Source organism: Hemitrygon akajei, chromosome 6 (genome assembly GCF_048418815.1).
Source record: "Hemitrygon akajei chromosome 6, sHemAka1.3, whole genome shotgun sequence".
In the NCBI taxonomy this organism is placed as follows: domain Eukaryota; kingdom Metazoa; phylum Chordata; class Chondrichthyes; order Myliobatiformes; family Dasyatidae; genus Hemitrygon; species Hemitrygon akajei.
In genome coordinates, this window is record NC_133129.1 from 54,091,356 (window position 1) to 54,115,433 (window position 24,078).

Consider the following 24,078-nt stretch of genomic DNA (forward strand, 5'->3'; position numbering starts at 1 on the left):
GGCGTTATGAGTGGAACTGAGAAATAAGAAATTTATGACCACATTTATAAGGCTATAATACAGACCACCCAACAGTCTGCAGGATTTAGAGGAACAAATTTGTAAAAAGTCTATTGCAAGAAACATAAGATAATTATATTTACATCATTTATTATTGTAATTTGCCCTTTACTGTGCCTGTTGTCTTGTTTATTAATTATTGTACTGTCTTGCATTGTTTTGTGCACTTTATGTAGTCCTGTGTAGGTCTGAAGTCTAATGTAGTTTTGTATTGTTTCATGTAGCACCATGGTCCTAGAGGAACGTTGTTTCATTTTTACTGTGTACTGTACCAGCAGTTAGGGTTGAAATGACAATAAAAGCAACTTGACTTGACTTATTATAGTAGGGGATTTAAACTTTCCACATATTGCCTAGGAATCCCATCCTGTAAAAGGACTAGATGGGATAGCGTTTGTCAGATGTGTTCAGGAAGATTTCCTTCATCAAAACGTAGAAGTCCAAGCGAGAGAGCATGCGATACTGGATCTGCTATTAAGGAATGAGACAGGACAGGCGACAAAAGTTTGCTTACTGGAATACTTTGCATCCAGTGACCACAATGCCATTAGTTTCAAAGTAAATACATTAAAAAGTTATGTAATCTTTTGTACCAGTTCTGGTTGCCTTTGCCAAAAAAATAAACTTAATTCAGATTTAAAGAACAATCAGAAAATCAAGTGTCTGATTGGTGATGAAAGTAGATTATATCAGTAGAGCATTTTGTTTGCAATCTGATGCCTCAGTTCCTTAGTCTGACCACTTAAATAATATTGTTTCATTCAATAATTGTATGACTCCTAGCTATGCAAATTGGAATCACGTCTGCCTTAACAAACTTTTTTCATTTGTTATAGAGGAAACCCAAGAGTTAAGGTAGCTACTGGGTACAAGGAGGAACAATGTGCTCCTTCCATAACTGTAGAGATGAAGAAGGTGCTAGATTTCCAAGCAAAAATCACAAGGTAATCTTTGAATATGATGCAAATCGCATTGTATATTTTTAAAATATGCATTGTTTGTGATGCATTGAGATTTTCACTTTGTAGCTAGCTCTGATGCAACTTCATGCAATTCACTAAACTGAGTTCATTTTAAATGATCACTGACTAGATGCTTCTATACTGTACTTTTCTATTCCATAAAATATCATGGGGTTACATTTTCTTTTCCTTTCTATACAAATGAGGAATTTCAATGTGTAGCTGTGATAACAGCCATTGAGCCACAAATGTATCTAGGTTTTATCTTGTGGTAAATATGACTTCTGATGGGGTCTTTAATATAACAATGTAATATTTGGTTAGTTAATTAATGGTTACGTTTTGGAGCTTCAAGAGATTTTTCAAGTAACTTCAGAGATACCAACATGCATACATGAACAAAATTACAAATTAATTTGCTGCCCATGAAACAAACATTGGGCTATCCTTTTGATGTAATTTATGCCTGAAATATTTTCCATATTTTCTTAAGGGAATAACACTTGATTCAGCTTCTTTAAAATTGTTATATCAATTTTTTTTACATGCTTAATTGGTCATCATAATATTGCCCCGTTACTGTCAAAAGCGAAGGCAATCTTAATTATCTTCCTCACAGGAGATTTTCTTAATGGCTTAATAGAAATTCATTAACATATTTGAGTTTTCAGACCAAAAGCAGAAAAAGCTAGAAGCACTCAGGAGGTCAGGGCAGTATTTGCAAATGGAGAAACAGGGTTTACTTTTCAGATTGACCTGAAATGTTAACTGTTTGTCTTTCCACATACTTTGCCTGAACTGCTGAGTGAGTCTGGCAGTATTTTTTTGTGTCCCATTGGCCTTCTTGATTAGATAGACTGTAAGTATCTGGCATCTGTTCTGGAGTACTGACACCTGTAACGTTCAACAGGAAGGATATCATTCGCATTGTTTCTAACAATTGTAAATAATGTCTGCAGACTGCAGTCAATTTCAAGGAATTTAATGTAGGATTTTTAATAAAAGTTGAGAATAGAATGTTTAGAATTGGATTTTCCTAGTTATAAACAATGTCTTTTTTTCTCTATTGCAGTGGATTAAAGTTTCAATTTAAAATATATTTTTCTTCTTCCTAGTCTGCAGTCAATGCAGGATGATTTAGTAATCGCTACGAGTGATGGGATACTACATCTTATTCACTGGGATGGTTTAACAAATGGAAGAAAAGCCATTAATCTTTGTTCTGTTCCATTTTCTGTGGACCTCCAGTCATCACGAGGTAAGATGTTCACATTTCATCATTCTGACCTGTGGTGATATTTGCCTAGCAAAGTTGCATTTTAAAATATCTATGCTTCCTGGATATAATAGACTATGGGAAGGGGAGGATCGTTATTTAATTCCAATTCACCCATCATGGCCCATGTAAATTCTATCACTCACAGAAGAATGATCATAGTAGAAGCAGCCTCTTTTAAAGAGTGTAATAGAAATGGGCAGTCAGCGTTTCAGGTCAGGATCCTTCATCATGACCAGTCCTACAGTCAAAATGAAGGATCTGATCCTTAAAACATTGACTGTCTACTTCCTTCCTTAGATGCTGCCTGACCCGTTGATTTCTTCCAGATCCTTGTAATTATCCACCATCCTCCTTTGAGTTGAGTTTGCATTGGGCACTTCGGGCTGCTCAACGATTAGTTGCTGGTTTGAATTGTTTGTTCAGCAAGGGTTGATGAGTATTTGGCAAACTGCACAGCACTCACCAATTATGGCCTATGGGAAGACCATGTGACCATGTTTTAAAGATGGCACCAGGAGCTGCAACTTTGCAGCTCCAAAGGGAATCATCAAATATTCTCATTTAGGCTCACTACAACTGAAATCTATAGTCACAGCCATAGATAGTTCAGTAAGAAATATTGTTTTAATTTTTTTTAAATCAATTGATCTTCAAAATCATCAATCTCTGGACTGCAGACCACTCAAGTAGCAAGTGCAGTTTCCCTTTAAGAAAATGCAGCTGTTGGACAAAATTGAAATACAGGGCCTCTACTCCCTACTAGTTACTACCATCATGCACAGTTTATGGAAAACAAAATTGAAGACCTCAGAGCAAGATTGCAGCACCAGAGGGCCATTACGGACTGCTGTGTACTTTGCTTCACAGAGATATGGCTCACCCTTAGCATTCTGGACACGGCACTTCAGCCCAAGGGGTTGACCTTCCATCACCTGGACCAGACCACAGCAACAGATAAAGGATCTGTTGGATAAAGGATGACAGATCAGCAGTCATGAGACAGTGCATCCTGATGCCTTCCTGATCATACAGGCAAACTGACAACCACAGTACCAGTGGTGATGACCATGAAGGTATAGTCAAGGGAGGCAGACGAGCGCTTATAGGACTGCTTTAAGTCGGTGGACTGGATCATATTCAGGGATTCATCTTTGGATTGGAATGAATATGACACAGTTATCACGAACTTTATCAAGACCCGTGTGGTTGAGTGTGTGCCTTTGAGAATATACTGAACGTGCCCAGACCAGAAGCTGTGGATGAACTAGGATATTCACACACTACTGAGGGCCCAATCAGTGGTGTTCAAGACCTGTGATCCAGATCTCTACAAGAACTCCAGGTACAACCTATGCAAGATTACCCTAAGAGTGAAAAAGCAATTCCCTGTGAAGTTAGAGACTGAATCCAATGCATTTCAGCTATGGCAGTGTTTGCAGGCCATTACTTACCACAAGCGAAACCTAACATCATAAATGCCTGTGCTGCTTCAGTCCCAGATGAGCTGAATGCCTTTTATGCACACTTTGAAAGGGAGAATAAAACAATACCTGTGAAAATCCCTGCAACATCTGGCAACACTGGTATCTTACAGCATGATACTTTTTTTCTTCTTGACAGGTCCTTCATTAGAGTTTGAGTTTGTATGTGTCCAGGATATGGAATACTGTGCAACCCTCGATGGTTTTGCTGTGGTTTTTGATGATGGTCGAATTGGGTTCATTACTCCTGTGTCCAGTAGACTTGCAGCTGAGGTAAAATAAGTTTTAGATTGTAATGATATACAAAATAATACAGCATATTTTCATTTTATTTCAGGTGTTTAATTAATACTTGATGTTCCTGGCATTTTTGGAAGCTAAATTTTTATCATTAAATGCAACAAATAGGATTTTTCACTATTATTGCATGCAGCCTTGTAGTATTAGAGTTTATAAGGTCTCTTCTCCCCATTTTCTCATGTATTTTCCATTGACTACACCTTCCTAGAATTCAAGTATGAGAGTAAAAGCATTCCTATAGGAATACAGTAGGCAAAAGGAAGTCAGCTTACCAAAAATCGCATATGGATGGTTTTCAAGGAGCACAACTCCTCTGTAATACAGATGTCAGCTGTAATCTGGATGAAATCTTGTTGTGTATGTGGGATTAACAAATTCTGATTTACTTTACTTATAAAGGCATCCTGATTGTGTTGATTTTCATAATCATCATTTAGTAATGTTTCTAAGACATTTGTAACGTTTAAAGATCCCAAATGTAATATATTACTTTTTAAAATGTGCATTAAAACCCATATTTCATGCACTGCCTATAACCAACAGTGTGTGTTGTCCTGGATCAGCTGCTATAATGAGTATAACTTATTTTCATCTGGCTAATTATTTGTTTAGCCTGTTGTGACAACATTCATATATATGATAAATTGCATTTGTAAGTTTCTCTATTGCTGAAATATAGCTTTCAGTTGGATATAGAGCAAATCTAATGTCAAGGTATGAGAATAGTGGAATATGCCAAATGTATCCAACAAAAGTAGGGTTCTGAGATTCGTTTATTCAGCTTCTAGCTGAATGGCCATAATGTTGTCAGAATGCCAAAGACTGTTGCAGAGTGACAAGATTCTTGTTATGAACAAAGTCTGTTCAGTAAATTGTATGTATGACATTTATACAACAAAATTTTAATTTTCAGGATTTTCATGGTGTATGGGCACAAGAAGTTACTGATGGAACTTGTGTGGCTATTAACAACAAGTACAAATTGATGGCATTTGGCTGTGCAAAGTAAGTCAACTTGTTGACATTAAAGTGCAATCTGTGTATAAAAAATATTGCCACTGATGAATGGTGTACATATTAATTAGATTTTGGTATTTGGTGTGCCAGCCATCATTTTGTAGAATGGTACAAAATTGGGGACTTTTCACTAGCATAGAGAGGCAAATGCAAGAATTATGCAAGAAATTGAAAGAGAAATAGTGACAGTATTTTCACAATTTGGTAAATTGGTAACAAAGGAACAAATTTGGTATTATGAAGGAGAAATCAAGAATAATACAATTAACTAGAATGCTCTATTGAATTGGAAACTAATGAAAAATGAGTTTATAATTGAAGTTAACACTGACATAGCTAAATGTGGCAATTGGTACAAAAATTGATGTTCTTGTACTTTTAATTATTGATCTTTAATGAGCATGAGACCATGAGGTTGTGGTTATTGCCGTAGTTTTAAAAAAAACACAATAACGGGTTTCCCTTCAAATCAAGTGGACGTGATAGAGAATACAGAATATAATTTTGTAATTGACTTTATTTGTGAAATTTATTGTCATGAACAAGTAAGCATATTCTGTATCATAATAATAACCCTGTAGACAGTATTAAGCAGTGTTTCAAAAGGCCCAGTGATGAATGGAAAATTTACAGGAATGTATGAATATTTTCTGGCAACTGATTTTATTTTGCATTCCACTAGTGGTTCTGTTTTAGTTTACTCAATGGATACAACTACAGGAAGCATGCAACTATCCCACAAGTTCGAATTAACTCCAAAACATTATCCTGGTAGGTATGAGATGTTAAGGATTTTCTATGTAGAAATATAATCCTAGCATAAAGCTTTTTTTCCCTAACCTAACTAAAACACCATTGATATCAATGTTGAAACAATTAATCTCGGCTTCAAAGTTTATAATTAAAATTTATTTCAATCTAACTTGGTAAAACTGTTAAGTAATGAATATTCTTAAATAGATTAAAAGAACACGGGCAGTCTCACTGTATGTTTTTCCAAGATAAATAATGTAAGAAACATTTTTTTCATTAACTAATCTTTGCCCTTCTGCACAATCTTCACCTCACCAAACTCCACCGAAAAAATTGCTTAGTTTAATTACTGGTTGTATATTAACAGCACCTACTCCATCATGCTCAAATGAACTAGACCCCACTCAGAAATTATTAGAAACTACAGATGCTTGGCCAGAATTTTAATATCAAAATGTCATTGCAGCTAATGTTAACAATATTTATTGCAAATTTTAGTCAACAGAAAATTACAAGATTAAATATATGCTTCCTCAAGTTTCAAGATTGATTAATGTCGTTTCTAGTGCACGAGTGTAAAGGAGAATGAAAAGCTTTATTTCAGTGTAACTTTTTCCACTTTAGTTTTGTAGTAAGCTATACCGTTCCCCTGCCCTCTATTACATGTGCATTAAGATAAGTAAAATTGTGCTGTTTGCTGCAAAATTATAGATCTTGCAAATGTCCATATATATACTCTTAACAATTTGATGAGCTGATCATTGTAAAATAATCTATCACGGCCCTGAAAATTAATTGATATGTATGAAGTCTTTACAGGTTTTAACAGTCAGAGATTTAAAAATGTAAAACTTGGATTTTTTTTCTCTTTTTTCTACTAGTCTATTCTTATTTTCCAATTTGTTTCTTTTCTCCCTGATTTGACATTAAATAATGGTGGAGTGACTTTAACCTTTCTTCTCAGATGTTGAGCCATTTATTTTAGTGCTTTAATCTTACATGAGATGAGCAGTTGTTCGTTCCAATGACACAGACCCCTTGATCCCTTGTTTGCATCATTTGTTTGCACATACCATGAAATGAATTTTAAAAATAATAAATTGAAGCACATGTCAAATTGTAAGTAGATGGGATTTGCTGTAAGTTGTAGCACATTCTTGTTCTTCACACAAGAACCAAAAATTATCTAACTTAAGACTGTGTAAAGAACATCAAGCCTCCTGATCTTCAACTGACATGACACTTGAGAGCATGGTCATTATCTTAAATTAGTTTTTATTTGTCACATGTACATTGAAACATACAGTGAAATGTGTTGCTTGTGTCAATGACTAACATAGTCTGAGAATTGGCTGGGAGCAGCCTTCGAATGTCGCCATGCTTTCAGTGCCAACATAGCATGCCCACAACTTACTAACTTGTACATCTTTGGAATGTGGGAGAAAACCGGAGAACCCGGAGGAAGCCCACATGGTCATGTTGAGAGTGTACACTTACAGGCAGCAGCAGGAATTGAACCCGATTGCTGGTTCTGTAAATGTTCTGCTTGGTGCTGCACTAAATATCTTTAAGAGAAAGAAATATGATACTACTAATCATCTTAAATACTGTGTGATTGTATATTGAGAACTTCACTGCATGTACTGTATTTCAATATTCATTTCCGCCTTTCTGTTGAACAGATATTTGGAACAAAACGGGAGCTGTGAAATTGGTCAAATGGTCACCAGATTGGAGTGTTGCTATGGTTACGTGGGATTGTGGAGGCTTATCCTTGTGGAGTGTTTTTGGTGCTCATCTATTTTGCACATTAGGTGGAGATTTTGCGTAAGTATTTCCTTCAGTAATTAAAAGTTCTGCAATGTTGTTGTAGAGGACTAAATGCAATACAGAAATTGTATTCATAATTAGGTTTTCAGTACTGAGCAATTTAAATATGGCACAAGGTGACTTGAAAATTACTAAGAGTTAAAATTATTTGATAAGATACCGCATAATACTTTGCATTTTGATTTTAATTGAAGTCTCCAACATGGTTTCCAAAGCATTCCTTATGCCATATATATTTTTCTGCTGTGTGTTTCTGTCATATGTTAAACACAGTGGTGCCTACTGGCATGCAGTTAGAATACTCCTCAGCAAATTAGATCTTCAGGTTTTATTTTTCATAATTCAGTTATATTGTGTCTTTAATATTGCAAATACTTTACAATGTTACTTTAAGTCAGAGTGCCATACTCACAATGTGAGATACCATACCATACAAGATTCAGAAAGTAGGATCAAGGTTGGAATTGAAAGTTGTGAGAGAGCCTTGAGACTGAAAAAGTTGCAAACTTGATTTGATGCAATGACTGAGTTTGAATATGAGTATGTGGAATAATTTCACCGACAGTAGGAGTATGAAGGATGGAGACAGATGTTGCAAGTGTGATGGTGGTTAATTTGTTGGTCCTGCTGGCCAAGCTGGAAAAAGGACTGTCTACTATAGAATTGCAATATGTGATCAGTTTGAATCCTGCTTTCTGCTTGGTTAGCAGTTCCCAGTTAAGATGATAGCAAAGGCACTGTAATTGACTTCATCTTCCAGGTTAGGGATAGAAAATGCATTTGAAGTTCAGAATCTTGATTTACTGCAATGCATTTCCAATTTAAAGTTCCATTTGAGCACAGGAGATGTACCTAATGCAGGTTATCAACCTTCTGTCTTGGCTTGTGTGAAAAATATCTATGGAACTGGAATTGTACTCCAGAAGTACAGAAAAAAATTCAGAAATATCATTTTGAGATATTGTCCTTAAGGTGTAAAATTAAAAAAATCAGCATTTATTTGCTGAAATGTATTGATTAGCTTAAAGACTAGGAAATATGCATTAATGGTCAAGAATTACTAGAAGTTATTTTTGGAAGCTTGTACATTTATACAATTAATTATTTCTATAAATTACCTCTTTGAAGGCATTATTCTGATGGCACAAAAAAGGATCCCATTAAAATCAGCTCTATGGTGAGTAGAATTCAGAGGTAGTGAAAGTCTTGTTCACGGTGTTTGAAAGTTATACTGTCTTCTAATGCATTGTATATTAAGTAGAGACACATTTAAGAAAACTGTTCAGTGGGAAAAGATAGTGATCTTTTGAGAAAAAATTGTTTATAAACAAATTATTTGTGTTTGTTAAAATTGCAACATAAGTTTTATTCAACAATGACCTATCAGTAATGTATATACACTAGTGGCCACTTTGAAGTATCTCCTGAATCTAATGAAGTGGCCACTAAATATATTCTCATGGTCTTCTACTGCTGTTGCCCATCCGCTTCAATATTCAACGTATTGTGCATTCAGAGATGCTTTTCTGTATACCACTGTTAGTAACGGGCGGTTATTTGAGTTACTGTCACCTTCCTGTCAGCATGAGCAAGTCTGGCCATTCTCATATAACCTCTCTCATTAACAAGGTGTTTTTGCTGACAGAACTGCTGCTCACTGGCTGTTTTTTGCACTGTTCTCTATAAATCCTAGAGACTTTTGTATGTGAAAATTTCAGAGGACTAGCAGTTTCTGAGACCCCTGCAAACCACCCCATCTGGCACCAACAATCACTCCATTGTTAAAGTCACATGGATCTCATTTCTTACCAGTTTTGATGTTTGGTCTGAACAACAACTGAACCTCTAGACTAGTGGTCGCCAACCCATCGATCGCGATCGACTGGTCGATCTTTGAGACTTTCCCAGTAGATCCCGAAAAAAAAAGAAAAATAAATACACAAATACTGTTGAGAGATTGCTTCCGGGTTGCAAGGTTTTCGTTCCGTTCTTTCTGCCCAGTGCGCATGCGCATAGCTCCCCCGTACTACACTGTGTACTTCAGTGAACCCCAACCACCGGGCCGCGAGGAAACAATATGAGTCAGCTGCACCTTTCCTCATTCCCTGTCAGCCCACTGTTGAACTTGAACACACGCGAGGTAATCAGTCACCTAAATGCAGTGATACTCTCGCTCCAGTGTTCGCCTCGCACAGCCGGCGAGAACCGCCGATGCTACTGTCCCAGAGCGCGGCTAGTGAGAAGTGCTGATGCTACTGTCCCGGAGCGCGGCCGGCGGGAAGTGCCGATGCTACTGTCCCGGAGCATGGCCGGCGGGAAGTGCCGATGCTACTGTCCCGGAGCGCGGCCGGCGGGAAGTGCCGATGATACTGTCCCGGAGCGCGGCCAGCAGGAAGTGCCAATGCTTCTGGCCCAGAGCACAGTCAGTGGGAGGTGCCAATGCTACTGGCCCGGAGCGCGGACAGATGGGCGCCGGCTCTGAACCCGTTTAGCACACTGAATGTTTGTGGGGAACCCGGTGCTAAAATATTCGCAGGCGACCTAATTCGGGCTCAAGGTTTCGTAAGTATCAGAGCAGCTACCTCGATGCGATCTAATGAAACAAACTTTTCTCGGCTGATAGATCCTACAAGGGGGGTGGGCATGAGCCTGTTGCTCTCCTCACTCGCTCTCCGGACTGTGAACGCCGCGGCCCCGGTTCGGGGACCTCTGGCCCTGACCTTGTCCTCTCACCCCACCTACGACCAGCCGCATCTGGCGGCAGGCGGGCAGAGGCTGGAGTTCAGGCTGGGAGGCTGTCTAATGAGGCAATGAAGCCCTCAAAACTGCTTCGGTACCCTAAGTCCAAGCACCTCACACTTAAAGACAAACCTACTGAGTTTTTTCAGCGGAAAAAACATGAGCAGCGCGGGACAACAGCTAAGTGCCTAGAGCAGTAAAAACTAAATTGCTTCAAGTATCGCTATATTCCCGTCGTGTTTAACACCCCCCCTCGTCGGCTGGTCCGCAAGAATATTGTCAAATATTAAACCGGTCCACGGTGCAAAAAAAGGGTGGGTACCCCTGGTGTTTATACATTACTTCTACTTCTGGGTTCGGGGTTTTACTTCTGGTCTTTTTCCCCCCAGTGTGCATGCATGTAACTAACCAATCTGGAGTCGATCTCACCTTGCACTAAGGCCGAGGTAGGGGATCTTGGGCTTAAAAAGGTTGGTGACCACTACTCTAGACCATGACTCCATGCTTTTATGCAGTGAGCTGCTTCCACATGATTGGTTTGGATATTTGCATTAATGACAAGGTGTACCTAATAAAATGGTGACTGAGTGTATATGGGGAGTGATTCGTAGCTGTTTTTTTTTACATTGTATAATCTCATGCTTCTGAGATGAAGGGACATATTGTTCCCATTGATTGGAACAAAACTGAAAATTGTTGTTTTTGGAACATTTGGTGATTTCAAATTTGTTTTTCTTATTTCTTGTATTTTAAAGCTATTTTGTGTTCACAGAGCTGGGGTGCAGAAGGCTACCACCTTTGGGCAATTTCCAGTGATAACACTCAACAAATAAAAAGTGACCTGGAAAATAAAAGTGGGATACAACAAGCAGAAATTCTTCAATTTCAATTCATCAAAAGCGCTCTAACAGTTAATCCCTGCATGGTAGGTTACAAGCTAAATTTTTTTATTAATTACACACTAGAAAAATATCTTTGTTTTATCCATTATATTTCTACCTTCTGAGCAGTACATTTTGGTCACAAATATTTCTCATGAAATTTAAATGAAGTACAGGTTGAGTACCCCTTATCGGAAAATCTAAAATTTGAAAACCTCTGTAATCCAGAATTTTTCTGAGTGTTGACATGACATCACAAATGGAAAGTTCCACAAGGTGCTGAGAAAGTTCCCAGGCGATGCACACCACAGCCAATTCTGAGAAGTGACCTTACATGTCTAATGAACAAAAGTTAATGGAAAAATAGGGGAAAAACTGCACAAAACAAATAATGAATATCCTGAATCAAAAGAGTGGATTCATTAGTGTCGGAGTGAACATATGCTGCTTAGCTTTACCAGTATATTGATCATGAAACAAGCAAAGGTCTAGCCTGACAAACTAAAAATTAGAGGGAATTGTAAATATTTTGCAGGCTGGTTGGAGAAATTTAAGAGAAGGCACGGCATTAAATTTTTAAAGATTTGTGGTAATAAAGCATCTGCTGATCATCTGCAGCAGAGAATTTTGTTGGTGAATTTGCCAAGATCGTCACTGATGAAAATCTATCATCAGAACAAGTCTACAATGCTGATTGTTTTTTCATCTTGCATAAAATCTAAAAAAAAGTAAAATACAAATACAGTGTACTGTAACCTTTTTATCAAACCAGGACATCATAGGTGGAGATTAAAAGCTTGCTGTGCTGTTTTTGTTATCTTGCACACATTATATTTTCATTTTGTTAATGGTATATAATAATTTTTATTGTTAAGTATGTATGTGTGATGAACAAGTTTAAAACAAAGACTACTTACTGGTAGCACATAAATTCAGTTGAAGTGATGGCAATCCCAATCTATCCTCATTAAATATTCCAAAAGCCAAAACACTTACTGCCCCAAGCATTTCGAATAAGGGGTACTCAACCTGTATTCAATGTCATTTCTAAACTTTGAGTTACCATCTCCTTAACAAGTTACTGAAATATCTCTCAATTGTACATAATTAGTGACTAGCTCCAAAGTTCCCAGGACATCTCAGAAAGGCAGCATCCATTATCAAGTATCTCCAGTACTCAGGGTATGCCCTTTTCTCACTGTTACCATCAGGTCGGGGTACAGAAGCCTGAAGCACCTGTTCAGTGATTCAGGAACAGCTTCTTCCCCTTTGCCATCTGATTCCTAAATGGACATTGAATCTTTGGACACTGCCTCACATTTGAATATACAGTATTTCTGTTTTTGCACTTTTTTAATCTATTCAATGTACGTATACCGTAATTGATTTACTTATATTTTTACTTTATTATTTTATTTATTTTTTTCTCTCGTTCTGCTAGATCATGTATTGCATTGAACTGCTGCTGCTAAGTTAACAAATTTCACGTCACATGCCGGTAATAATAAACCTGATTCTGAAGTTTAAGGGAATGAAAAAAGAATGAAAAGGAAAATCTGTGATCATGTGAATTCCCGAAAAGATGAAATTCCCAAGGGGTTTTAAATGAGACAAGGTTTAAGTCACTGAACATTTGTGTCTATATTTTTTATATCTGTTTCTCAATTCTCAGGGAAGATTTGTTGTTTTGAGTGTTAAACTTCTGAATATGGTTAATTTTGCAAGCTGAAAGGAGATGTTAAAGTGCTCTTGGTTGAAGTCTGTGAACAGACCACATTGTACACAGCATAAAGCAATTAGGTAAATGGAAAAATATCAAATATAATCACTATAGCCCATAACTGATAGGTTCCAAGACTTTGAAACATCTACATGGAGAGGTGCTGTGCTGGTATCAATCAAAAATGGACCAGGCTGCAGTGGAAGAAGCAGTGTTTTTGGAATACTTAAAAAAGAGTGGAAGATATGTTTGATGGTCTCATTATGTGAGACAGTGTTTCCCAAACACTTTTTTAGCCCAATGCCCCACTAAAGTGCCTTCATACTTGCCAGCCACCCCTCTTGGGCACAGTATACTATCTGGCACCCCATAGTGTAAGAACGTGTCTACCATATGATAACATGAGAAAAATAATTTTGCTTCAAATTTTTTTGTCTTTAAACCTAGCTTACACAGTACCTGTGCTCTGACGAGGGCTTTCAATATCAATGTGATCCTTAAGCTTGATGGTTTTTAGCAAGAGTTGAAATATCTGGTTCAAGTGAGAGCAAAAGCCTTAAAGGCCAATTTATACGTCTGTGTCGAATCTACGCCGTAGGTACGGCATAGCTGCATGCTAGTGGTCACCAACCTTTTTAAGCCCAAGATCCACTACCTCGACCTTAGTGAAAGGCGAGATCGACTCCACATTGATTAGTCACACGCATGCGCACTGGGGCAGAAAAGACTGGAAGTAAAACCCCACAACCCGGAAGTAAAAATAATGCATAAGCACCAGGGGTACCCACCCTTTTTTGCACCATGGACCGGTTTAATATTGACAATATCATTGTGGACCGGCCAACGGGGGGGGGGGGGGGGGGGGGTGTTAAACACGACCTTCGCGGCTCTCTGCACTTAGCTGCTGTACCGCCCTACTCACGTTTTTTCCGCAGAAAAAACTCAATGTGTTCATCTTTACGTGCAGGGTGCTTGAACTCAAGGTACCAAAGCAGTTTTGAGGGCTTCATTGCCTCATTAGACAGCCTCCTGGCCCAAACTCCATCCTCTGCCCGCCTGCCGCCAGACGCCCTGGCCAGGTGTGGCTGGTCATGGGTGGGGTGAGAGGACAAGGTCAGGACCAGAGGTCCCCGTGCCAGGGCCACAGCGGTTGCAGTTCAGACAGAATGACCAGCCGAGCGAGGAGAGCGAGAGGCCCGCGTCCGCCCTCCTTGTAGGATCTATCGACTGACAAAAGTTTGTTTCATTAGATCGCAGCGAGGTAGCTGCTCTGATACTTACGAAACCTTGAGCCCAAATTAGGTCGTCTGCAAATATTTTAGCACTGGATTCCCCACGAACATTCGGTGTGCTAAACAGGTTCAGAGGCGGCGCCCATCTGTCCGCGCTCTGGCCCTATAGCATCGGGTCTTCCCACCGGCCGCGCTCCGGGCCTGTAGCATCGGCTCTTCCCGCAGCCGCGCGTTTAGGCGACTGATGACCTCGCATGGGTTCAAGTTCAACAGTGGGCGTGACAGGGAATGAGGAAAGGTGCAACTGACTCATATTGTTCCCTCGCGGCCCGGTGGTTGGGGACCACTGAAGTACACAGTGTAGTGCGGGGGACCTTTGCGCATGTGCACTGGGCAGAAAGAACAGAACGAAAACCCCACATCCCGAAAACAATCTCTCAACAGTATTTGTGTACTTATTTTTCATTTTTTTTCGGGATCTACTGGGAAAGTCTCAAAGATCGACCAGTCGATCGAGATCGACAGGTTGGTGACCACTACCCTACGCCATAGTCTGACGCGCACTTCCCCAAAAATGTAACTACACGTCGTGGCGACACAGACCGCAACAACTGTGATTGGTCCACTTGGTAGCGTCGCATTTCCTCGTATGCATTTCCGGTTGCAGCAGCTTCTCCGCCATTTTCAAATTGAGAGAGAAGAGGAAAATGATTTGAATGTCTTCTCTCTTTTCTGCGTTGCAGTAATTTCAATAAAAGTAACTCTCGTTCAACATTTATTAGCTCCAACTCTAACATGATGTGCTCAGTTTCAGCCGCCATTGTTTAAAGTACACGAAGAAACTCAACTCAGTGGCATAGAAACCCCACCACCAACTAGTGTTTTGGCAGTGAATTGCAGAGCAACACAGACACACCAGTGCACAAGTATAAATGCTCACAATGGCGTAGGCCACTTACATAGGCTACAGCGTAGAGCCTATGCAGAAGTATAAATCAGCCTTAAATCTCCACACAACAATGTCCAGGTGGCTTCTGTTTTTTTTGTGAGTACATGGTTCACTGCACTGAAGCCTTTTTCAACAAGGTAGGATGGAATTACAATGAAGAATAGCTTGGTTCTTCTCCATAGACCAGGAAACTTTGTATGACTGTGTAGCCACATACCACAAAGACTGACATTTTTTTGAAGAGTTTTTGCTTCTTTATTCTGAATTTCAATAATTTCTTCTTGGAAGCTCTCTTCCGGTACTTCCACTTGCAAAGAAATGGATTAATTACCCAGTATGGATTTCCAGATCATTCAAATCCTTAAATTGATTCTGAAAATCCTTCTTCAGTGACTGCAGGTGTAAGCAGTACTCTTGCAAATCACCATCTGTAAAAAGAGAGTGCCATACTTTCCATGCAGGGAAACTGAGAACATTCCCCTCCCATTGTTTTGCTTACATATTTCCAATTTTCCTATAAAAGTGGACACTGCACTTTTGCCTGGATTAAATTGAAATTCTCAGCCTGCAGTTTCATATTTAGAACATTCATTTTGTCTAGGTATGCCACATCTCCACGTAGAAGTTTAAGCTTGTTTCCCAAGTTCTTGTTGACTTTGAGTAAAAATTCAACAGTCGAAAAGATCAAAGAAACATTTTAAGCAGCAGCCTTTTGACAACCAACGCACTTCAGTGTGAAGCAAGTGTTCAGACTTTTTGTTATCTTGGCATAATTGGCAAAATTTTCTGCTATTTAATGGATGAGCTTTAATTTTGTTGATAGCAGATATTACAAGAGTCAGGCTTGAAAATCGCTGGCTGAGGTTTTTGGCTGTGAGATGTTGACGATAATTACACAATGGATTGCAAACAGACTTGGAATTTCTTTTTCCATAAATGCCACTAAACCATCATGGCAACCTGTCATATGGTGCTCCATCTGTTGCACAGGAAATCATTTTCATAATCAGAATACTTTTATCCTCAATACACATTTTGAGCTCGTAATAGACTGATTCTCCATTGATATTTGTTTTTAACTTTTTTACAATGGAGAATTTCTTCATAAACTTCTCCATTTTTGTTAAACCTTACATATGCTATTAGCAATACCTCGTTGTCTCACACTGTTGACTAATCCAGTTGTTCCCCATATTCTGTTTGTTGTAGCTCTGTGCGTAGTTGATACTCAGTGTCTTCACTCATTTCGTCAACACAATGAGCTGTAGAGTTATTACTCAGAGGAATTGATTTTAAAATACTGGTATCCAATTTGAGAACAATGGTGAGCACTTCTAATACAACAGGCATTATTAATCTTTCACCGTGTATGAGACCACTATCAAGGCCATTTTTAGCTTTCTTGGCAAATGACTGGAGCGTGCAAAGCTTTTCAAGTGCTTCTTTCATCTTCTGGAACTGGGTAATACCATAAGTAGCTTTTTCAGGGTGTCTTTTACGAAGTGTTCCTGCTATCTTGATGGTTTAATGGTTTCATTAGACAGTACAGTATTACAAATAGGACATGTGGGGCATCGTTGATCTGACAGGAATGGAATAAAACTATACTCCAGGTATGTAACATTGTATTGACGCACTCTCTGCAGTTTCTGTTTCTTAGCAGCATTAGAATTCAAGGTTTCAACACCTTCAGACTCAGAAATATTTATCCATCATTTATAGGGCTAAATTAAAATAAAGAATTAACACAAACTGGAAGTGCCTATCAGGTGTTGACGATGGCAGTGAGTTATAAGTGGAACGCTGGTAGTGGCACACAGAGGAAGATCAGGCAAAGATGAATTCCACACATATGAAGCCAAGGTTGCTTTGAACACTTCAAGAGGAATCCTTGGGTTTGGCAGGTTTACTGATTAGCTCTATTTCATTTTTTTTAAATGTCATTTTAAAAAAAATTGGATAGGTATATGGACTGGAAAGGAATGGAGGGTTATGGGATGAGTGCAGGTCAGTGGGACTAGGTGAGAGTAAGCATTCAGCATGGACTAGAAGGGCCAAGATGGCCTGTTTCTGTGCTGTAATGGTTATATGGTTATATTTCACCATTTGGTTCCAGCCACCGCTGTATCGTTATGCAACCTGTTTTCTGTAGATCTGTAGAGAAATTTGAGAGGTGTACTTAACTTACCAATTGTTAAATTGCATGAACTTGGTCAGTGCTGCAAGTTGAGGGGAACTGTTGGGCACCGTGGTTACTAATTTATGCATCCCCAGTTATGCCTGTTTGGTTGGTATGGTTGGATGAAATTGCTGAGTTTCAGGTGCATTGTGATGATGAGTGCTCACTGCCTGCAGAGCTGTGGTTGTTCCAGTGCCTCAGCCTTTTATTTACCTACTCTACTAATGGTCGGTCAGGTCTCATGCCTCAAGTTAGGGTGCCACTTAATGCACCCCCCCCCCCAACTACCCCCCTCCCAAACATCCCCTGGCAATTTCTGCTTCCTCTAATGCCCTCTTAGGACATGTAACCAGCCCCATTGAGAGTTACTAATGTAAGAGATGAAGAAGATGTTTTACTGAATTCAAAAAGATACAAGCAAGGATGTAATGTTGAGGTTTAGACCACACTTGGAGTATTGTGAGCAGTTCTTGTCCCATATCTAGGAAAGGATGCAGGTATTAGAGAGGTTCCTGAGAAAGATCCTGGGAATGAAAGGGTTAACATCTGAAGAGCATTTGAATGGTCTGGGCCTGTACTCGACTGGACTTCAGAAGAATGAGAGGGAGATTTCGTTGAAACCTGTGGAATATTGAAAGGTCTAGAGAGAGTGGATATGGAGAGGATGGATCCTATAGGGGGCAGTCTAGGACCAGAGGGCACAGCTTCAGAATAGGATGCCCATTTAGAGCAAAAGGAAAGGGAACTTCTTAAGTCAGAAGATGGTGAATCTGGAATTCATTGCCACAGACAGCTGTGGATGCCAAGTTATTGGGTATATTTAATGCAGAGTTTAATAGGTTATTGATTAGTAAGAGCATCAAAGGTTACAGGAAGAAGGCAGAAGAATAGGGTTGGGATGGACCAAATGGCCTATTTTCCTCGTGTCTTAATGTTCTTATCGTGTAATTTTCTAAACTGTTAATCAACATTTATTTGTAACAATGCGTGTTAATGCTGTGGGATGAATCCATCAGAAGGATAACTTATTGATACTTTAGTGGAAACAATTGGCAAGTCAGTTAATTTATTGACTTTTTCTATAATGTGTTTTTACAGTCCCTCCCACCTGACAAGAGAACTTTGATCATTGATCTGACGTGACAATGTCTCTTTAAAAATTGCTGTTTTCCACTGGTGTCTACTTTTATATTTAATTGCTGTAATTTGATGTTGGCTTGATTATTTTATAACACCAATGGCCTTTCAAGAATGTTACTGTTTTCAAAAACTGAATAATCAACTTTATAAAATGTTGGAACTGCCATGTAACTATTTAGAAAGATTTATTTCAGTCAAAAACAAATATTTTTGAACACACTTCTATACACAGGGAAATATAAGCAATCTTTCCCCTTTCTGTATCAGAATCAAGTTTAATATGGAGTCATAGAGAAGTACAGCTTTGAATCAGACCCTTTGGCCCACCTAGTCCATGCCAAAACCACTTAGACTGCCTACTCCCTACTTCCATCAGCCTGCACTGGGACCATTGCCCTCCATACCCCTACTATCCATGTACAGTTGCAAGAAAAACTTAGTGAACCCTTTGCAATTACCTGGTTTTCTGCATTAATTACCCATAACATCTGGTCTGATCTTCATCTAAGTCACAATAACAGACAGACACAATCTGCCTAAACTAATAACATGCAAACAATTGTATATTTCCTGTCTTTATTGAACACATTGTTTAATCATTCACAGTCCAGGCTGGTAAAGGTATTTGAGTCCTTGTATTTAATAACTGGTGGAACCTCCTTTAGCAGCAGTAACCTTCGCCAAACGTCTCCTGCAGCTGCACAATAGCGAGGAGGAATGTTAGATCATTCCTCCATACAAAAGTTTTTCAGTTCACCAATATTTCTGGGATACCTTGCATGAATAGCCCTGTTCAGATCATGCCACAGTATCTCAATTGGGTTAAGGTCTGGACTCTGACTTGGCCATTCCAAAACAAGGATTTTCTATTTCAACTATTCTGTTGCTGATTTACTCTTGTGTTTCAGATCATTGTCTTGTTGCTTCATCCAACTTCCAGGTGAATGTCCTGATACAATTTTGAATTCATTCTTCCCTTAATGATTACAAGCTGTCCAGGCCCTGAGGCAGTAAAGCAGCCCCAAACTATAATACACCTTCCAACATGCTTCACAGTTGGGATGAGGTTATGGTGTTGGTGTGCAGAGCCCTTTCCTCCAAATACAGTGGTATGCAATTCTGTCGAAAAGTTCAACTTTTCTCTCATCTGTGCAGAGCATTGTCCCAGAAGGAATGTGGAACATCTAGGTGGCCTTTTGCGAACTTGAGATGTGCAGCAATGCTTTTTTTTTGGAGAGCAATGATTTCCTCTGTGGTATCTTTCCATGAACACCATTCTTGTTCAGTGTTTTTCTTAAAGTGGACTAATGAACAGAGACTCATGGCCTTCTGTCCTCCTGTCAGATTCCCCCTTCTCCAGTCCTGTATCTCTTTCACTAATCAACTTTCCAGCTATTTACTTCACCCCCCCCCCCCCTCAGTTTCACCTACCTTGTTGGTCTTCTTCACCCCCCCCCCCCCCTCCCCCACTTTCTTACTGGGCTCCTCATCTTTTTATTTTCCAGTCCTGGTGAAGGTTTTCAGTCTGAAGCATCGACTGTACTCTTTTCTGTAGATGCTGCCTGGCCTGCTGAGTTCATAAAGCATTTTGTGTGTGCTGCATGAGCAGGTTCTAGAGCTTTCAGCTGGTCTTTTGCTGTTACCCTTGGATTCTTTTTCTCCTTCAGCATCACACATTGGTGTGATCTTCGCAGGATGTTCACTTCTAAGCAGAGTAGAAACAGTACTGAATTTCCTCCATTTGTAGACAGTTTCTCTTACTGTGGACTAATGAACACTCAGGTCTGTAGAAATGCTTTTGTAACCTTTTCCTGCTTCAACCATATCTACAGTTCTTCTAAGGCCCTCTGAAGGTTGCTTTGATCAAGGCATGGTGCACATAAACGGATCTTTCTTGAGAAGAGCAGTAACCTGACTTTGTGTGTCTGTTTTATGGGGCAAGGCACCTCTACAACCCACACCTCCAATCTCATCTCATTAATTGGAACACCTGACTCCAAATAGGTTTTGTAGGAGGCATTACTCCAGAGGTAATACTTTTTTTGAACCTAGACTGTGATAGTTTAAATGCTATACTCAGTATTGACAAGAAGTAGTACAATTGTGTGTTATTAGTTTAGGTAGATTGTATTTGTGTATTATTGTGACTTAGTTGAAGATCAGACCACATTTTATGAGTTAATTAATGCAGAAAACTAATGCATAATTGCAAAGGGTTCACAAACTTTCTTCCAACTGTACCTTTCCAAACTTATCTGAAACATTGAAATAGAGCTTGCATGCACCACTTGTGTTGGCAGCTCATTCCACATTCTCGTGACCCTTTGAGTGAAGAAGATTCCCCTCATGTTAACTTTGAACTCATCACCTTTCATCCTTAGCCCATTACCTGGTTGTAGTCCCACCCAAACTCATAGGAAAAAGCCTGCTTGCATTTGCCCTATCTATACCCCTCATAATTTTGTATAGCTCTATCAAATCTCACAGTCTCTAGGTTCTAAAGAATGCAGTCCTAGCCTATTCAATCTTTCCTTATAAATCAGGTCCTCCAGACCCAGCAACATCCTTAATAAATATTTTCTGTACTCTTTCAACCTTGTTTACATTTTTCCTGTAGATAGGTGACTAGAACTGCACACAATACTCCCAGTTAGGCCTCATCAACATCTTATACAATTTCAACATAACATCTCATCTCCTGTACTTGTTTATCAGTCCAGAGTAAGAGAGATTGTCTACAAATGGAGGAAACTCAGTACTGTTTCTATCCTCCCTAGGAGTGGGCATCCTATAAAGATCACACCAAGAGTACAATGTGCAATGTTGAAAGAGGTGAAAAAGAACCCAAGGATAATAGCAAAAGACCTGCATAAATCTCTAGAACTTGCTAAAGTCTCTGTTACATGTCCACTATAGGAAAAGTACTGAACACAAATGATGTTCATGGAAGGACACCACAGAGGAAAACACTGCTCTCCAAAAGAAACATTGCTGCATATCTCAAGTTTGCACCTTGTCTGCAAGAGCAACTTCATACCTTCTTTTAGCTTTCCTGATTTCTTTAAGTGTTCTCGTGCATTTCTTATACTCCATAAGCACCTCATTTGTTATTACCGTAGATTCCGGACTACAGAGCGCACCTGATTAAAAGCCGCTGGCTCTAATTTTAGAAATAAAATCAATTTTTTAATTGTAAAGGCCGCACCGGATTTTCGGCCGCAGGTGTCCCACGTTGTAATATGAGATATTTACACAGAAAGATATTACACGTGAGGATTTTTTAACTTTTAATTAAATCCATATGGTAACAAAAACAAATACATATTGCAAATGCTTTTTTTCGAACCGTGCCCGTAACGCGGCTACTTTTAAATATACGTTGCGTATACTCCTTTACTGAACAACATTCCAATATCTCCTAACGACTGGTAAAAAATATATATACTGCAGCCTACCAGGAAAAGTTATTGATCGCCTTTAACTTAAAAGCAGCGTTTCGCTCCGCCGCTCGACCCCCTCCTTTCCGTTTATCGCAAACGGCATTTTTCCCACAAGACACCGCGAAACCGGGTGTGACGTCATAGCATCCCGCGATGTAGTACAGAAAACAAATATAGTTAAAACTCTTCTAACTTTAACTAGAAAATGAATTACTAAGCGAAAATATTATAAACTAAATAACTGTCATAAGGCAGCACAATGCTTCGAGTGTTTTCCATGTTGATGAGGGTGAGTACAAATGACTGATTTACAATAATTTAATTGTGAAAGTGCGCTTGATTTATCGTACAATTTCATTGGACCTCTGTGAACTACTCATCAATTTTATTGGTCTACTGTTATGAGGCAAAATGTTTACGAGGCGGCATGAAAAAAATCATGTATTAGCCGCTCTGTATTAAAGGCCGCAAAGTTCAAAGCTGTTCAAAATGTGGGAAAAAAGTAGCGGCTTAAAATCCGGAATCTACGGTACTTGCCCATATCTGCCATGCATCTCCTTTTTTTTTATCTTAACCAGTGTATTAATATCTCTTCAAGCCAAAGGTTTCCTGCAGTTCAATACCTTTTTTTCCTGACAGGCACTTGCAAACTTTGTACTCTCAAAATTTCATTTTTGAAGGCCTCCCACTTACAAAGTTTATCTTTTCCAGAAAACAACCTGTTCTAGTCCACGCTTGCCAGATAATTTCTGATGCCATCAAAATTGGCCTTAATCCAATTTAGAATCTCAATCCACAGACCAAACCTAGCTTCTTGCATGTTTACTTTGAAACTAATCGCATTGTGGTCACTGGATGCAAAGTATTCCCTTATACAAACTTCTGTCACCTGCCCTGTCTCATTCCCTAATAGCAGGACCATTATCGCTTGCTCTCTCATTGGGACTGCTACGTATCAATGAAGGAAACTATTCTGAACCTACTTGCCAGACTTTATCCCATCTAGTCCTTTTATATCACAGGACTCCCAGTCAAATATCACTGGCGTATGTCGTGAAATTTGTTGTTATATGGCAGCAGTACGATGCAATACATAATTAAACTGTAACTGACAGTAAGAAGTGTATATAAATAATTAAAAGGTTAAATTAAATAAGTAGTGCAAAAAAAAAGTAGTTAGATAGTGTCCATCCAGAAATCTGATGGCAAAGCTGAAGCTAAATCACTGAGTGTGTACCTTCAGGCTCCTGTACCTCCTCCTTGGTGGTAGCAATGAGAAAGGAGAATGTCCTGGGTGATGGAGGCTCTTAATGACCTTCCCAGTTGATTGTACTATCTTCACATTGTTTTCCTGATTATTAGAACATGAGCTATATAGTGTAGGTATGTTTGATATCTGTATAGTTCATCTATATGTTTGATATCTGTATAGTTATAACCTAGAAGTTTTAGTGGACAAAACGTTTCAGCTTATTAGCATTTCAAAATGTGGTCTTGTGTTATTCACTATTTTCAAAAAGTTTTGAGGATGAAACCAGACTGACTAAACCCATCATGTTATTTCTGCAATCTAAATTTTGGTTCTATTACCACAAGGCATAGAATCCAGAAGAAAAACTTACGTTTGCATAATCAAATGCTTAAAGTTTCCTTTTTCAGCTTATGGTTCAATGCTGATGGTAAGTTCTACATACTAACTTAGAAACAAAATTTCTAACATTTTTGTTTCACCATGAGTTAAACATCCTTGCTAAAGGCACTTGAAATGTATGCAAGTTTGGCCTCTGTCAAAATATCTGTTCTTCCCTTGGATCAAGAATTTTCTGGATTTATTATTGATAGATAGATAGATAGATAGATACTTTATTCATCCCCATGGGGAAATTCAACTTTTTTTCCAATGTCCCATACACTTGTTGTAGCAAAACTAATTACATACAATACTTAGTAAAAAATATGATATGCATCTAAATCACTATCTCAAAAAGCATTAATAATAGCTTTTAAAAAGTTCTTAAGTCCTGGCGGTAGAATTGTAAAGCCTAATGGCATTGGGGAGTATTGACCTCTTCATCCTGTCTGAGGAGCATTGCATCGATAGTAACCTGTCGCTGAA

The 24,078-nt window shown here is 38.9% G+C and overlaps 2 protein-coding genes across 3 annotated transcripts in view; one reads left to right on the forward strand and one right to left on the reverse strand.

Moving 5' to 3' along the window:
• The window catches only part of ric1 (RIC1 homolog, RAB6A GEF complex partner 1), a 131,200-nt gene that overhangs the window by 59,335 nt on the left and 47,787 nt on the right, over positions 1 to 24,078 (forward strand). For both annotated transcript variants that reach the window (XM_073048365.1, XM_073048366.1), the window contains exons 4-11: positions 897 to 1,004; positions 2,138 to 2,280; positions 3,922 to 4,055; positions 4,996 to 5,087; positions 5,782 to 5,870; positions 7,535 to 7,679; positions 8,811 to 8,859; positions 11,194 to 11,346. In XM_073048365.1, the coding sequence (XP_072904466.1) occupies positions 897 to 1,004; positions 2,138 to 2,280; positions 3,922 to 4,055; positions 4,996 to 5,087; positions 5,782 to 5,870; positions 7,535 to 7,679; positions 8,811 to 8,859; positions 11,194 to 11,346 (913 nt within the window). The remainder of the gene's footprint in view (positions 1 to 896; positions 1,005 to 2,137; positions 2,281 to 3,921; positions 4,056 to 4,995; positions 5,088 to 5,781; positions 5,871 to 7,534; positions 7,680 to 8,810; positions 8,860 to 11,193; positions 11,347 to 24,078) is intronic.
• ermp1 (endoplasmic reticulum metallopeptidase 1) overlaps positions 4,032 to 24,078 on the reverse strand; it is a 127,079-nt gene continuing 107,032 nt past the window's right edge. Inside the window, exon 16 of the mRNA XM_073048370.1 lies at positions 4,032 to 4,050. The gene's annotated coding sequence lies outside the window, so the exon portion shown is untranslated. The remainder of the gene's footprint in view (positions 4,051 to 24,078) is intronic.